General features: G+C 37.1%; 1 protein-coding gene across 5 annotated transcripts in view; it reads right to left on the reverse strand.

Moving 5' to 3' along the window:
* Positions 1–949: 949 nt before the first annotated feature.
* The window catches only part of CDHR3 (cadherin related family member 3), an 83,749-nt gene continuing 69,872 nt past the window's right edge, over positions 950–14,826 (reverse strand). For all 5 annotated transcript variants that reach the window (XM_072147176.1, XM_072147177.1, XM_072147175.1 and 2 more), the window contains 12 exons: positions 13,730–13,919; positions 13,194–13,365; positions 12,172–12,274; positions 11,991–12,089; positions 11,324–11,553; positions 9,446–9,617; positions 8,044–8,294; positions 7,035–7,210; positions 5,963–5,976; positions 4,594–4,622; positions 3,284–3,332; positions 950–1,951 (listed from right to left, as the gene is read on the reverse strand). In XM_072147176.1, coding sequence (XP_072003277.1) covers positions 1,632–1,951; positions 3,284–3,332; positions 4,594–4,622; positions 5,963–5,976; positions 7,035–7,210; positions 8,044–8,294; positions 9,446–9,617; positions 11,324–11,553; positions 11,991–12,089; positions 12,172–12,274; positions 13,194–13,365; positions 13,730–13,919 — 1,805 coding nt within the window. In that variant the 3' untranslated portion in view covers positions 950–1,631. The remainder of the gene's footprint in view (positions 1,952–3,283; positions 3,333–4,593; positions 4,623–5,962; positions 5,977–7,034; positions 7,211–8,043; positions 8,295–9,445; positions 9,618–11,323; positions 11,554–11,990; positions 12,090–12,171; positions 12,275–13,193; positions 13,366–13,729; positions 13,920–14,826) is intronic.

Below are 14,826 nucleotides of genomic sequence, written 5' to 3' on the forward strand. Positions count from 1 at the left end.
TTATGATGAACAAGGCAGGCCTTTTATTTATCACTAGAATCCAGATGTTGAACTCTGTTTCATGATGAGGTTCAATTCAAAAAGTTTCAAATTTTGTTGCAAAATCTCATAATTTTAGAAGGAAGAAGGCTATGGATAACAAATATAAGATTACCACAGTAATGGTGCCGTGATCTACGAGTAAGCACCCCTGATTTATAATGCTGCATTTAGATGGTAGATTTCCTTTAAGTCTAAAAACTGCTGCACAAGTCCTGCCTAATGATACATTTCCTCTATTGCCTAACAATTTGGTTGTTAGGAATTCAAGTGTTTGGAGATAAAAATAAATATGAAGAAAAGGACACCTGACATATGCATCGAATGTGTGCATGTCACTAGAGAGGAAATATTTCTAAACAATGGGGCACATTTACTTACCCGTCCCGTTGCGTCCGCTGATCCGGAATGTCCAATGAGGATTCGGAGCTGCCGCTATTCATTTACAGCATGCACACGATTTCTTGAATGTGTCGGTTCCCCGCTCATGTCCGCCGAAGTTCACCACCTTCTTCCCGGTGCATGTGAGTGCTGAGCTTGCAACACAATTAGAATTTTAAATTCCGCGGTTTGTCCGAATCAGTTGGGTTGTCCAACAGCCACGCCCCCCGATTTGTGTTGCATGAAATCCGGCGCTGATGCGCCTAAATCCGGTTGCATGCGGAAATATTCGGGAAGCCTGACGGAAATGCATCCGACGGATCCTTAGTAAATGTGCCCCAATGTGTAAATAAAGAAGATGCATTCATGTTTATTCATTATTAATACATTTATATTTTCATATGCTATTTTTTTCAGGTAATAAATGTTGAATTGGCACTAGGACACTTATCACACAAAAGGTGCACAAATCATAGTGTATTTTACCCAAATGTGCCCTACGTAAACAGTAACTTATCACACTGTACACATTTTAAACTTTTTATTAATTTCTGCTTTAATAATTTGGCTGGCAAAGTCAATATGTGATTAAATACAAAATGAAGTATAATTCATAATTTATTACAAATTGTGTATAGGTTTGTAAATAAAAAATATTCAGTAAACGAAGTGCAGTAATAATCCCATAAAGTGCTGGATAGAGCTAATATAAATGACAAATAGCTTTGCAAAATATAAGGCTATATAATATTGCTCAGTTAGACAGGGAGAACTTATAGTAAATGTGATTGCTTTGTGACTGAATTTTAGAACTTTCTTTGCAACTCAAAGTCACAGTTGTGGCTTACTTGACTTCAAGTGTTGTAGGACAACATGGCCCTTTCTGAGTAAAGCTGACATTTTTGTATAGACCTAAGGGTATATAGCAACTATACTGACCAACAGCCCTGCTCACCCACAAAATCCAATGGTTTAGCAATTTTGCAGGTAAGGCTGAACTCATCTGCAGTTTCACCTACATATCTATGTAACCACTGTGGATCAGCGATTCTTTGGTCATGTGCATTTGCTGGACCATGTGGCCCTGCTTTAATGCTACACAAAGTTAGCATGTCAGCTGTCAGTTTAATTTATTTCACTCATTGCTAACAGTTAAAATGCTAAATGATTTTAGTGAGGTATATTGTTGCAACCTAACTAGGTGCATTTTGTTAAGCTGGAGTTTTTGGAATCTTTGGCGAAACTTTGGGAGAAAACCTTTGTGACATTCGAGATTCCATATTAGATGTTTGTTTAGGAGTCTGCAATTTATTTGGTGTTCCAGGTGGCGCTGATGCATTCCTTATATCTTCTTTAATTGCAGTGCTAGGAGTTTTAACCTTTTTATTTGGAGTACCAGTTGACTGTACTGGTGCAGATGTAGGATTTGCATCCAATGGCTGTGAGCCTGGTGCTGTGGTTATTGGCTGTTTTGTTTCCTTCCACCTTCGAGCCCCTGATTTGGAATTGTATTCATAGACATTTCCTGTAACTACAAGAACCAATCACAGACTTTAGTGAGAGTGAATGACAATGAACATAGAACCATCCTATAGGGATTGCAGTTTCATTCCAAACTAGCATGTTAATTAGTATACAAAATGGTATTCCCCAAATCTATAAATCCCCTGTCTTTTTCTCAACTGTGTATTGAAAACTTCAGACTTGAGTAAATCAGGACAATACTAAACATTCAATCCGAGACATTATTTCAGCTGTCATATGTATCATGACTTTCCTTTACACAGGGTTGTTCAGTTCCCCCAAATAAAAGTTGCTATTTGTATAATAAAAGTTATACATTTATAACTTTATATACTCGTATATAAGCTGAGTTTTTCAGCACAAAAAATGTGCTGAAAAACGTCCCCTCGGCTTATACACCAGTCAATACACGAGATAAAGAGTAAAAAATACTTAAAAAATAATAAACTTATATACTCACCCTCCGGTGGCCCCGATGTGTAGCGCTGCTCCTCTGATGTCCGCGCCGCTTGTCTTCAGGCTTCCGCACCCCGTCTTCTTTCTTCTGCTGGGCGCGCCATGTCTTTCCCCCGGGCGGCTCTTTAGTATGACGTCAGCAGCGGCGCGTCATACTAGGCGCCGTCCGGGAGAGAACAATGGCGGCGCCCAGCAGAAGAAAGAAGACGGGCGCGGAAGCCTGAAGACAAGCGGCGCGGACATCGGGGGAGCAGCGCTGCACATCGGGGCCACCTGAGGGTGAGTATATAAGTTTATTTTTTTTTAATACTGGGGGCAAGCTGTATACTACAGGGGGCAAACTGTATACTACTGGGGGCAGGCTGTATACTACTGGGGGCAGGCTGTATACTACTGGGGGCAAGCTGTATACTACTGGGGGCAGGCTGTATACTACTGGGGACAAGCTGTATACTACTGGGGGCAGGCTGTATACTACTGGGGGCAGGCTGTATACTACTGGGGGCAGGCTGTATACTACTAAGGGCAGGCTGTATACTGCTGGGGGCAAGCTGTATACTACTGGAGGCAGGCTGGGCTGGCTGTATACTATAGGGGGCTGGTTGGCTATATACTGGGGGGGTCTGTGACCAATGCATTTCCCACCCTCGGCTAATACTCGAGTCAATAGTTTTCCCCAGTTTTGGTGGTAAAATTAGGGGTCTTGGCTTATACTCGGGTCGGCTTATACTCGGGTATATACGGTACTTTCTGTATCAATTCCTCATGGTTTTCTAGTTCTCCTCTTGCATGGCTTGTTAGAATCACAGCAAAGTAAACAGAGCTGAAAAACAATGTAAGAACAATACAAAGCTTATCTATGTATATTTTATTTATTTCTTACTTGGATCTACTGCTTCTCCATCAAAGACCGTGTTAAACTTGGTCATTTCCTGTAACAAAAAAGAAAATTGTCATTTAATTTTTGATTTAATTTACTTTCATAACAAAACTGGAGATGCCTCCCTATTGTCCTAAACCTCTTAATGTAGAGTGCCCAAAAGGAGTTAATGACTGGCACTATTAGCAAATTTGTGGATGTAGAAATTTAAGGGTCTTAAGTTTTTGCTAGACTTCCTTAAAAAAAAAAAAATTTAAATTATCACACATTAGGCTAATTAAGAAATAAGTTGTTATAGCATTTTTTTTATTTTTCAATACATTTTTGTTTTTTTGGGGTTAAAGTTACAGAAAGTGGGAAAAAAATTTGTTGTGATGTTTACATAATTTTTAAATTATCTCCAAATCTCCAAATTAATTCGCTATTATGTGGTGGTCGTTTAATATGTGTATTTTCGGGTAAACGAGGCAACAATGGTGTGGGCAGTGGATTTTTTTTCCAAATTTACTATTAAATATAAATAAGATTTTTTACTTATATATATTGTCTGTTTTTTTAATTTTATATGTCTTCCATGAGGTCATTAAAGACCCCTGGGGACATTTCCTCTTTTACAGGGTAGAAGCCAACCTGTGGGGTCAGATGTATTGAGGTCTGATGAGACCCAGCAGTTCTAGTTAACCCCATCACATCTTGCTTTGTGCTATGTGGTGAGGATAGGAGAAGGTAGTCACTTCTATCTTTGCCCTATGGTTCTGCTACTGAGATCTGTGCAGGAGCAGGAGAAACTGCAGCAACAATGTAGGCTTAGGACCCACACTGCCTGATGTCAAAAGACAGGAGATGGATGGAAAGGAGTTGAAAAGACAGTTTTGTACAGTATTGTAAGTGGAATGTTGTCCATAATAGCAGTACATTCTACACTCCTTTGCACTGACTCTAGTATTGTATTTTAATTACTGTAGATCAATTATAATTTCCCGATCACAGTAACACAGTTCTAAAGTTTTCCTCCTTAGTGTTCTACACAATAGTGTTAAGTTCTGCCATAAGTAACTGCAATTAGAAACCTTTAATTATTAGTATGTGAGTGGTGCTTTATTAAGGCTTATGAGGAAATAAAATAATACATTTTTCATAAAACAAAAATACAGTGTTTTTATTTAGTCTACTTGCTACAATGTCTTTACAAGATTATACCATTTTTTTCCATTATTTTTGCTATATGCATATTAAACAATTTAACACATAACATTGATGAATTAAACATTTTTATTGAAAATCACAAATATCAATATACATATGAAACTCACCAAGAAAACATCCTCCTTAACCTTCTTTTCTGTTTAAAACATAAACAACCAATGTTAATATATCAAACTACTACCATTTGAAGCATTACCACCACCCTGCAAATGTAGTGAACTTACTTAGGCTACCATAGAAGTATACAGGCAGTCCCCTACTTAAGAACACTTGACTTACATACGACCCCTAGTTACAAAAGGACCTCTGGATATTGGTAATTTATTGTACTTTAGTCCTAGGCCACACTGATCAACCGTAACAGTTATCAAAGGTGTCTGTAATGAAGCTTTATTGTTAATCTTGATTCATATGACAACCCAACCTTTTTAAAAGACCAAAAAAGTTCTGGCTGGGATTACAATGATAAAATATACAGTTCCGACTTATATACAAATTCAGCTTAAGAACAAACCTACAGACCTTATCTTGTATGTAACCCGAGGACTGCCTATAAATGGATGTAAGTTTTTCAGTAGAAATGCAGTTGTTGTGCTACTATTGTTTCTCTACTGTGAAAAATGTTCCCATGGCACTTATTTTTTATGGTTCAATCAAGAGGACACTTATTTTTATGGCCCTTTTCTTAGAGTAGGTGACAATTTTGCACCAAACTCCACAGTGAAATTGACATGTGTAACATAGAACTTAAAGGAAACCTATCATTGCGGATGTACCTACTAAGGTAGATCCGGCAGAAGGTTACTGTAATGTATTGTAGCCTATTTTTTTTTTTTTTTTTTTTTGTGATATAACTTTTTGTGCCAGAGAAATTAATAAAACTTTAATATGATGTATATGCAAATTTTCTTAAGAGGCTATTGGGTGGAGTAACTGCACTGTGGAGGGAGAGCTACAGCTTTTCCACTCTTTCGATCCCTCCTACCCCAGTCTTCAGCATGTAGTTAGCAGCAGCTGCACGCCCTTGTCTGAGAAGCCAGGGTTGTGCACATGCGCAGTAGCTCCGATTGCAGAGCTACCTTAGATCAGAGATGGTAGGTTTCCTTTAAATTGAGAATTTATTTTGGGGTTGTAGATGTCACTTTGTGCGTTGTAATGAGTGAAAAAATCAGCTGTATATTTGGAAAATGCTGCAGATTCTAAATTTGCTGCAAGCCTGGTATCCACACCAGATTTTTATGCTACAGATTCCACACTGAAATTCCATAGAAAAAAACCCATGCATTTAATTGAAAGGTTGACTTAAAAACAAACAACTGCAAGTACAAATTTGTATCGTGTCTTGAAGATGAATGGTTTCATGCAGAGGATTTTTTCACAAAAGTGTAAAATGGTCAAACTAAAACTATATTTTCATTATGGTCGTCTACATAAGGCCAGAAGTTATCTATATATTTTTAGGGTGTTTCTACATACCTGCTGGTGGTACTCTGGAAATAAATAAACAAAGATATTATTACAACAAAAAGGGACAACAATAGATTTATAAAAACACACAACAGATTTTTCACTGAAGCACAACTTTTATTTTGTAAAAATATAGATTTTAATTAATAGAATAGTTTTTTATTAAAAATTATTAAATGAATGGTCAACTCTTCTAAAATACATATATGTTAAAGGAGCTGACAGGTCATTTTTAATTTTTCTCTACTATTACTGAATATCCTTCTTCTTCACAGTTATCAAAATTTTCATTATAAGGTCTCCATCTCTCAACATATATCTAAGTTTTTCAAATCATATTTTAACCCTTTTATGTTCTTGCACTTTGTTTTTCACTTTTTCCACATGCCATACATGTGTAGCTTACTTACTTTTAAATATTTTCTAGATAAGGGGTTTGATTAAAATTTGATTAACCCCTTAACGCATCATGACATACATATATGAAGAGTGCTCACAGGCTGACACCAATTGTTGTTGTTAACCATTTAACTGCCCTGTGATGTTATCGGGGATCCATTCCCATGATAGTCTGGAGTCTTTATAAGACTCCAGAACCTGTCATTCAGCAGGATCAATAACAGTTTTTCTCCACATACTGTTATAATTAGCATATTCTCCATATACTATAATACCGTATTATTGCAGTATGTGGTGGGAATAGACTTTCTAGGGTTAAAGTACCCTATGGGACCTAGAAAAATTGTAAAAAAAAGAAAAAGGAAAAACTGTAAAAAAAATTAAAACTGCATTAAGGCATACGCTCTTGTAGCAGATGTATTTACGTGTTGTCTAGATTTTTAATAAATATACCTTATTTGTCCTCTACTTTGGTTGTGTGCATTATTAGCTGTTATATACAGTATGTTGTCTGTTGTTTTGGATATAATTGTACTATTGTAAAATCCAGTAAAGATTAAAATTTCACTATGTCCCTGCAGAGAAACATCACTATGGAGTGCACTTGACAAATACTTCAGTAATGCATGTCTAAAAGATGGCACGTTTAACCTGCAAATAATAAATTTCCTAGAATACTCACAATGGTTCAGTATCTGGTTTGGTACGTCCTTTGCATGGGAAGTACTTTGCAAGAAGGTACATCAAAGCTCCAAGAAACCCGAGTAGAAGTAAAGCACCAATTGTGCATACAAATGGTACATACCATGCCAATGGGGAATACACATTTTCAGAAGTAGTCACATACACAATACTAGGCTGTGGAAATACAAACGGCATATCTCAGATTTGCCATCAAAGATGAAACAAGAAAAGCACAACAGGCCCTGACAATATGACATACCTTAACAAATGCAGCTTTGATATTTAACATACATGTACCTTCACACCTATTGTTTGTAGTGATTTAGTGCTGGATTCTATTCATTAGGCATAAAAATTAAGGTACTGAACTGGATTACCACATTAACCTCTACTTTAGTATAGTCTGTGATATAACAATACAGCCATGTATTACATATGCCCATATCCCATAGTCATACATTAAACGTTAGTTCTCTCATTGTACTTGTGCCAGGTTATGGACTTGCGGTGTGTGAAATAAACAGAATTATCTTTGTCACCTAGAGAGCTCTGTAACAAGTACAGTGTATCAGGTTTCAATAAAAGCAAGCAATCACACATCCTAAAAGCAGTAATCCAACTTGAGATAACATGTGATTGTACTAGGCTGTGAGTGTTAATCTTCAGGTGGCAAATAAACTCAAGGCAAATAAAAGCAAGTATTGCTGCCATGGAAAACATCTAGAGGTATCACCATGGAAAGTACCTCTCAGTCAGATATGTATTCCCACTGTGAAAATAGAAGAATGCAAAGTGTTTTATGGCTTTACACCTTGGTATTTAAAATGACATCATTTTCTACTACTTACAAAATTCTTTTTTCAGTGGGGAGAAGGCAATAAGCTACATTTAGACATGTTTACCAGCATCTAATCCAGATTTTATTTAGTTGGTCAGTCCACTGGATTGGTAAAGCAGGAAGCATTGGCCACAGCTGTAATGACAGCTTTCCGTCGGTACATACTTACTGTAGTAGTAGTTGTCGTGGTGGTCAGTCCAGGAATATAAACATTAATAGTTAAAGACACAGTCCCAGTTTGTACAACTCCTATTGGCTGAGCAGAGTCAGAAATTAAATTGTCATCAGTGATTAAAATTCTTAGGTTATAACTCCAAGTTTTGTCTTCCCCATTGGAGTAATCAAATGGGAGGGCAAGGATCAGTTTGGTGACGTTGGTGCCAGAGGATGGAGAAAAAGCAAAATGATTGTTTATATTGCCTAGAAGGATAAGAGCAAACTTGGTCAACAATTTTATCTATTTATCAATTTACCCATGCATATGAAATCATACATATACATAACCTGCACTTACACTCTTTTGTCACTGTAACATACCGAATGGTATCAACCACTACTCAAAGGGAACTGCAATTTTATTATTTTAAGAACAAAAAAACATAACATGACTGAAGTGTACCAAGATCAAGGGTTGTAAACCAAGCCTTCTGACATACTGGTGTGTGCCCCGCTGTTATTTTAGTTTCTTATGGCCTTAAAAAAAAATGATACAATCATGCAAATGAGCCTGAGGGGCTTCAGGCTCCATAGGTTTTAATGGAGCTTGGAGTCCCTCAGGCTTATTTGCATCATTTTAAAAGCTTTTCATTTTGGAAAACAGAACATAAGCAGAAGCTTAAAGAAGAGCAGAGAGGACACACAGCAGTATGTCAGTGGGCTTGGTTTACAATCCTTGATCCTGGGGGTAGATTTTCTTTAAACTGATGTACTCCTTTCACTTTCAGAATTATTACAATTACAGACTGATGCATCCGGCATTGAATGGTTCTGGATCAGGAGCCCAAATGAAATCTACACCAGGTCTGCATAGTGTAGATTTGAGCTATAATCTGTGCCAGTATCCATGTGAAAGCTTTTGAAAATTCAGTCCAGTGCTGTGCCCGTCCCACCATCTTTTCATGTGAGATGTGCTAAAGGGGAAAGAAGTACTAATTTCCTGGCCATGTGACAGGAATTGCGACTTTTTCATTCTATGCCAGAAAAGTGGCATGCTGGGCCTAATAATTTTTTAAAAAAAAAAAGAAAGACCTCACATTATAATACATAAATATATATGCCATTTTAAGAACAGTGGTGATTTGTAAAGCTAAAAAGAATGTATGCTGATAAAACAGCTCCACAAAGTCATCTCTAAAAGAAGTTTTCAGAAATAAACATTTTGCTGTTGTATAAAGGTAAAGAGATGTCTGTCTATGCTTCATTTCTTTGCCATCAATAATATAAATATGTAATTAAATAATGAATTAAAGGAGCCACTGAGCACAGGCTCATAAACTGTACTATTTGTAGAGAACCAATGCATTACATTATCATGTTAACTAAAGTAAAAGACAGAGTTTGAATTATTGTACCTGAATTAATGAAGTACTGAAAAGAGTTGGGTCCAGAATCTCGATCGGTACAAGTTAGCTTGAAATTCTGAATGTTTGTACCTGTTGCTTGATTCACAGGTACAGACAGTGTATATGAATTTGGTGAACATACTGGTTTTTCATCATTGGCTTCCAATATGTTTACAGTCACCTAAGAACACAAAGAAAACTTTACATTTCAATGATGTTCTGTACATGATAGTTTCTAAACATTAATGCTTATAAGAAATAATACTGCAGTTTACATAGTTTTTGTGTTAAACAACATTTTGACATAATATTCGTAAGCAAAAAATGCTCATGAAAAAGCATCCTGTATCATTAAGATCATTTTAAAAATAAAAGAAGCAATCTTATTGTTTGCTATGTTCATTGTTCATGTAATACTTTTCCCTTTGCACTAATTTTAATAATCCGCCCAATGTCTACATTGGCGCTAAAATTATCTGTTCGTTCCCCTGACACATACAATATTAACATGTGACTTTGTGGGCTGACATTTCTTTTGCCAGTTGGAAAGCAGAGCACTGTCATTAAAAGTTTAATGGTAGCTGCCGGCAATAGCCAAGCAAGAAAGACTACACTGAACATTGGAACTAAGACCACACAGTATTAGTATCCTCATTTGCATATAAATCCAAATTAAGATTTCTCTATATTCAGATTTTCTTATGAAAGGTTATTATGATGAAGAGCACTTTACCTACAAAGAAAACAGTTTTGGTAATATTTGACAAATCTCCTTGAAATTGTGGATATCTTTTGTGCAAGAGAAATCAATAAACACACATGGTGCTTGGTTCCTGTGGTAAAGAGATACACTTAGCTAGTTATAGCATTGAACTTCTCTTGTTGTGCGTTAATAAATTATAATTTCCAGAAATTGATCCTGCAGCCTATTCAACATTCAGATGTTTGAATATGGGTGCTCCCCTAGTAATAGTCACAGGTTTTCTGTCTGTCTTTTAAATCATAAATGTGAAGTTACATGACAAAAAATAATTTTAGCAAAGCTGGATCGAGCCTTTGACAACAATGTCAATGATACTTATATCATGCTTCTAGCTTCTCCCTATCCTGAGATATAGGGCTAATAGATATATGAGGATATCTGTAAAATATTCTCAGAGCTTTTCCTGAAGTGGATGGAACTTCCTGGTTCTGTCATCAGCTAAGGGAAGTGATACTAGAGCAGTGTCATACATACACATTTCTACACTATATTCAAACACATGTTGCCGGGACTGATATTCTCCTGCACACAGCAGGCTTAGTGCAGAGTTAGGCAAAAGTTTTTATACTTTATAGTTGTACTTAAAATGTATCAGCATATCTCTATCTCTGCTCTCTGCCATAGCCGATTCACACTGCTTAGCTACTATTCACACTGCATAGCTACCATGGAGGATATTTTTCAGGGCTTTCTCCCAATTTACACTGTATAGCTCCTATTGAGGATATTTATCAGGTTTTCTATGCCAGAAAACTGAAAATAATTGTAAATTGCGATTATTTTGTCCTTTCTGCCACCTACCCACATGTGGAAATGGTGGGATCTGAAAGGTGGTCCCCTGCTCCGGCTCAAAAGCTTCTGCACGCCAACCATCAATAGTAAAAGTTTGCATGCTGTGGAATATTTCTACACCAGGTAGACCCTGGAGTAGAAATATATGCTGTGCAGCCGACCAACGCAAAACATGAAGATGAAAGAGCCTCTTGATATATTGGGCCATGCAGAATGGGCTGCAACATTATCATATGCCAGCGAATGGGCAGGAGAGAAGACTGGTGGAAGAGGTGAGTAACTGAACCTTGTCAGAAAGGCTCTTGCATGAGGAGATATTAGTGAGTCCTTACTGGAACTGTAGCGAACTTTGATCCGGAATCTGTAGCTTTCACTGTTAGTGTGTATTGTTGCGTAGTTTCATAGTCTGCATAATCTGAAAGTTCTAACACCCCAGTATTCGGATTAATCCAAAAAATGCTTGTAGCACCCAGAGTGCTGCCACCACTCTCAATTGTGTAAGTGATCCCTATATAGGGGTAATCTTTATCTGTAGCATAGACGTAACCAACATAAGATCCAGCTGAAAAAACAATAACAAATACATTTCTATTTTAACAGTGGAAACATAAGAAAATCAAAATCCTAAAATAATATGGGTCCAGAGTCAATAACAGTAGGCAACATTAACATCCACAAGGATGTCACTGCTAATAGTTTGGTGCTCAACATTAAGTTGCATGGTTACAGAATGAACACACTTTATTTTATTGAAATAAGAAGTACAAAATAGAGGGTATGGGTGAGCACAAACAGGACAGTGACCGTAGTCTAAAACAAAAATAAATATGGCATAAAGCACATAATTGAATGTGGTACTATGAAATTACAGCATACGATACTAACATGAGGAATAGTCATGAAACTAAGGCATATACTTGTAGAGTCCTTTTCCTTTCACTAAATTATAAATAGACTTACATAGATAATACATTTCTGCATTAGTAATTAGATACTCACGAGGTGAGAGTTCAGATACATTGAACACATAAGAAGTACTGTTGAATACTGGTGGATATTCATTAACTGGAATTGTTTTAATATATACATAAATAGTCTCTAAAAAGAAAAGAAGATCAATAATTGCATCATAGTTTGGAGAAAAATATACTGCACAATACACAGAATATGTGATACTTACGTTTGTAATTTGGAAAAGCTATGTCTTGCACTAAAATTGTTAAACTATATTCATTGCCCACAGCTATATTATTTGGGTCTTCAAAGTCCAAATTACCTGTCAGCTAGAGAGAAAAGTAAATGGATATTAATGGAATGAATTATGCAGAGAAAAAGAAAAAAGCAACATCGGATTACATTGGAGAGCTGTGTGTCCAGCTTGTCTTAACTTGCTTAATGGGTATTTCCATCTTGGACATGGGCACAACATAGATATCATAAACTATCTGGATCCTGCCCTTGTCTGGCAGTTTTCCTCCCAATTAATGGGAGGGAGAGATCTAGAGACATGCATAGCCATGTCTTAATTCTCAACCTGAATGTGGTTGCCAGGTGCCTCCTCTCCATTCAGGAGGGTATCAGGGAAATATGCAAATAGGTTTTCAAGGATGGGACAAGGAAAACCAAATGACATTACGTGGGATTAAAGACAAACCAGTATATCTATTTAATAAGGAACAGATTCCCAACTGTAGACAGCACTGTTTTGACATGGTTGCATCTCTTCAGTACAGAGTAGGGAACTGGTTTGGCTTTTGACTATGGTCAGGGAGTAAGAGTTCTCCTTACAGAGACTTTACCAATTAAAGCCGCCTTGTAAGAGTGTGGAGACTTGTAGCCACTGAAGCTTCACTAGGGGATTCAGGGAAATAGTCAAGTTTTCCAGGATGGGACAAGGAAAACCACACCTCTTTTGCTACCCTGTAAGGCAGCCCTCTTAACAACAAGCATTACTTTTAGGAAGCCTATTGACATGATGTGGGATAAAAGCCAAACCAATATATCTAAGCCTTTTTGTTGAGATTATGAATTCCAGAAGTGGAACCTACATGTATCAGAGACTATTGGAACATCCTATGAATAAACCATTAATGGCTAAATTGGGAAAACCCCTTTACATTTTTTTAAATTCTATCTGGTTCTTTGAACTGATGACAAAGCCTTTTTTAAGTACCAACTAAAGGAATGCTGGAAAACACAAACCACTATTCTTCCAGATCCATCCGGAATCAGTTGAAATCGTTGATTGCTCCCAAGCCCAGAAAGTCCAGTAAAGTTAAATGCTTTGTTAACGGGGTCAACATCGATGTCCTTGCACTGATCAGTGAGATCAGTAATTAGAGTGCCATTTGTTTCAGTTTCAGGTACAGAATAACTGTTTAAGAATGTAAAAAAGTAAGTTACTAAACATCATTCAAATTTTATAGCAAACATCAGGATATGCCAGTTTGTCAAAAATGGTCTGGGTTTGTTAAGGTTTAATGCACTAATTTCCAGTATGATTAGTGAACAACAAATAATATAAAATAATATACTAAATCCACTAATAAAATGTACTCTTATATGTAAAAAAATACAAAACGTAAAGAATTGGCACACTACACACATATTTTGCATGCTAATGGGAAGTGGGTTCTGACTTGGTGCATGTTTATGTGCAGAATATATAAACTATACTTAATATACCAAAAAATACAAATGGGTTTAAGAAAATGATGCATACACATAATACTACATACCTGAAAGCATACATGGTACATGTTGGCGGATTATCATTTTCATCCAGAATAAGGATTGTAATAGTTATGTAGTTTGAGTGACCACCACTTGGAAGGTCACTCACTTTGATATTTAGAGATATAGTACTATTTAGCTTGAGGGTATCAGCATCCACGTCTATTCTCTTGGCAATTTGAATCACTCCTGATACTGAAATGTAAAGCGTAATATTAGTTATATAAATATATTTACAGACAGACCCTGCCTTAAGAATGTCCAATGTAAAAATAACTCCTAGTTATTAGCAAACTGCTGGACCTCTTTGGACACTGACCTCTGTTGAAGCTCTCTGGATAATGGTGAGTTACTATACTTTAGCTTTAGGCTGCAATAATCTTTAGGTCTTGGCGTTATGCCCCACAGTGTCTATAGATCATTGTCTGGTGCTAAAATATATTACAGAAGCTGCATCCAGAGACCATCGCTGGGATATCAAAAACTGAAATGTGATGATGTCCAGAATAATCACAGGGACAGAATCTGAAGCAAATTACTGTGTTTTTCTTTAAAAAGTTTAATAACATTGGTGGTAACGGGATAAACTACACAGACTGTAGGGAGCACCCTTGGTTTTCACTTGTTACAATGGGGTTGCTCACCTATGTCAGTGGCGGTTCTGAGGTGGAGAGGCACAATTCTGGGGCTTTGCTTTCTCCGTCGACTTCAGAGAATGCAATGCGCCTGCGCAGAGCATCCCTGAAGCCAGAACTGCACAGGCTTGCTGATGTGCGGGAAGAGGAGTGTTTGGGAATAAGGCCCTCTATCTGTCTCTCCCAAGCAGGTGAGCCTGCATAACTCGCCTTAGGGGTAAAAACAGCAATTCAGAGGTAATTAGCAGTGGTAGATTCTGCCTGAACAGGCAATGGTTAATAGGGTGCAAGTTATCTTCCAATTGTATTCCACCATGTACACTGGAGTGTGATTGGAGAGTTAGCTACCACCTGACCAGGTTAAAAAAAAACCCGGACATGGGGGAACAAGGGGTGTTTTTAGCTCTTAGAGCACAAGCTCTTACCTGAGAGCACATCCTGTCACAGAGTGAAGAAAGGGATAGTGT

This window comes from Engystomops pustulosus, chromosome 4 (genome assembly GCF_040894005.1).
Source record: "Engystomops pustulosus chromosome 4, aEngPut4.maternal, whole genome shotgun sequence".
Taxonomy (NCBI): domain Eukaryota; kingdom Metazoa; phylum Chordata; class Amphibia; order Anura; family Leptodactylidae; genus Engystomops; species Engystomops pustulosus.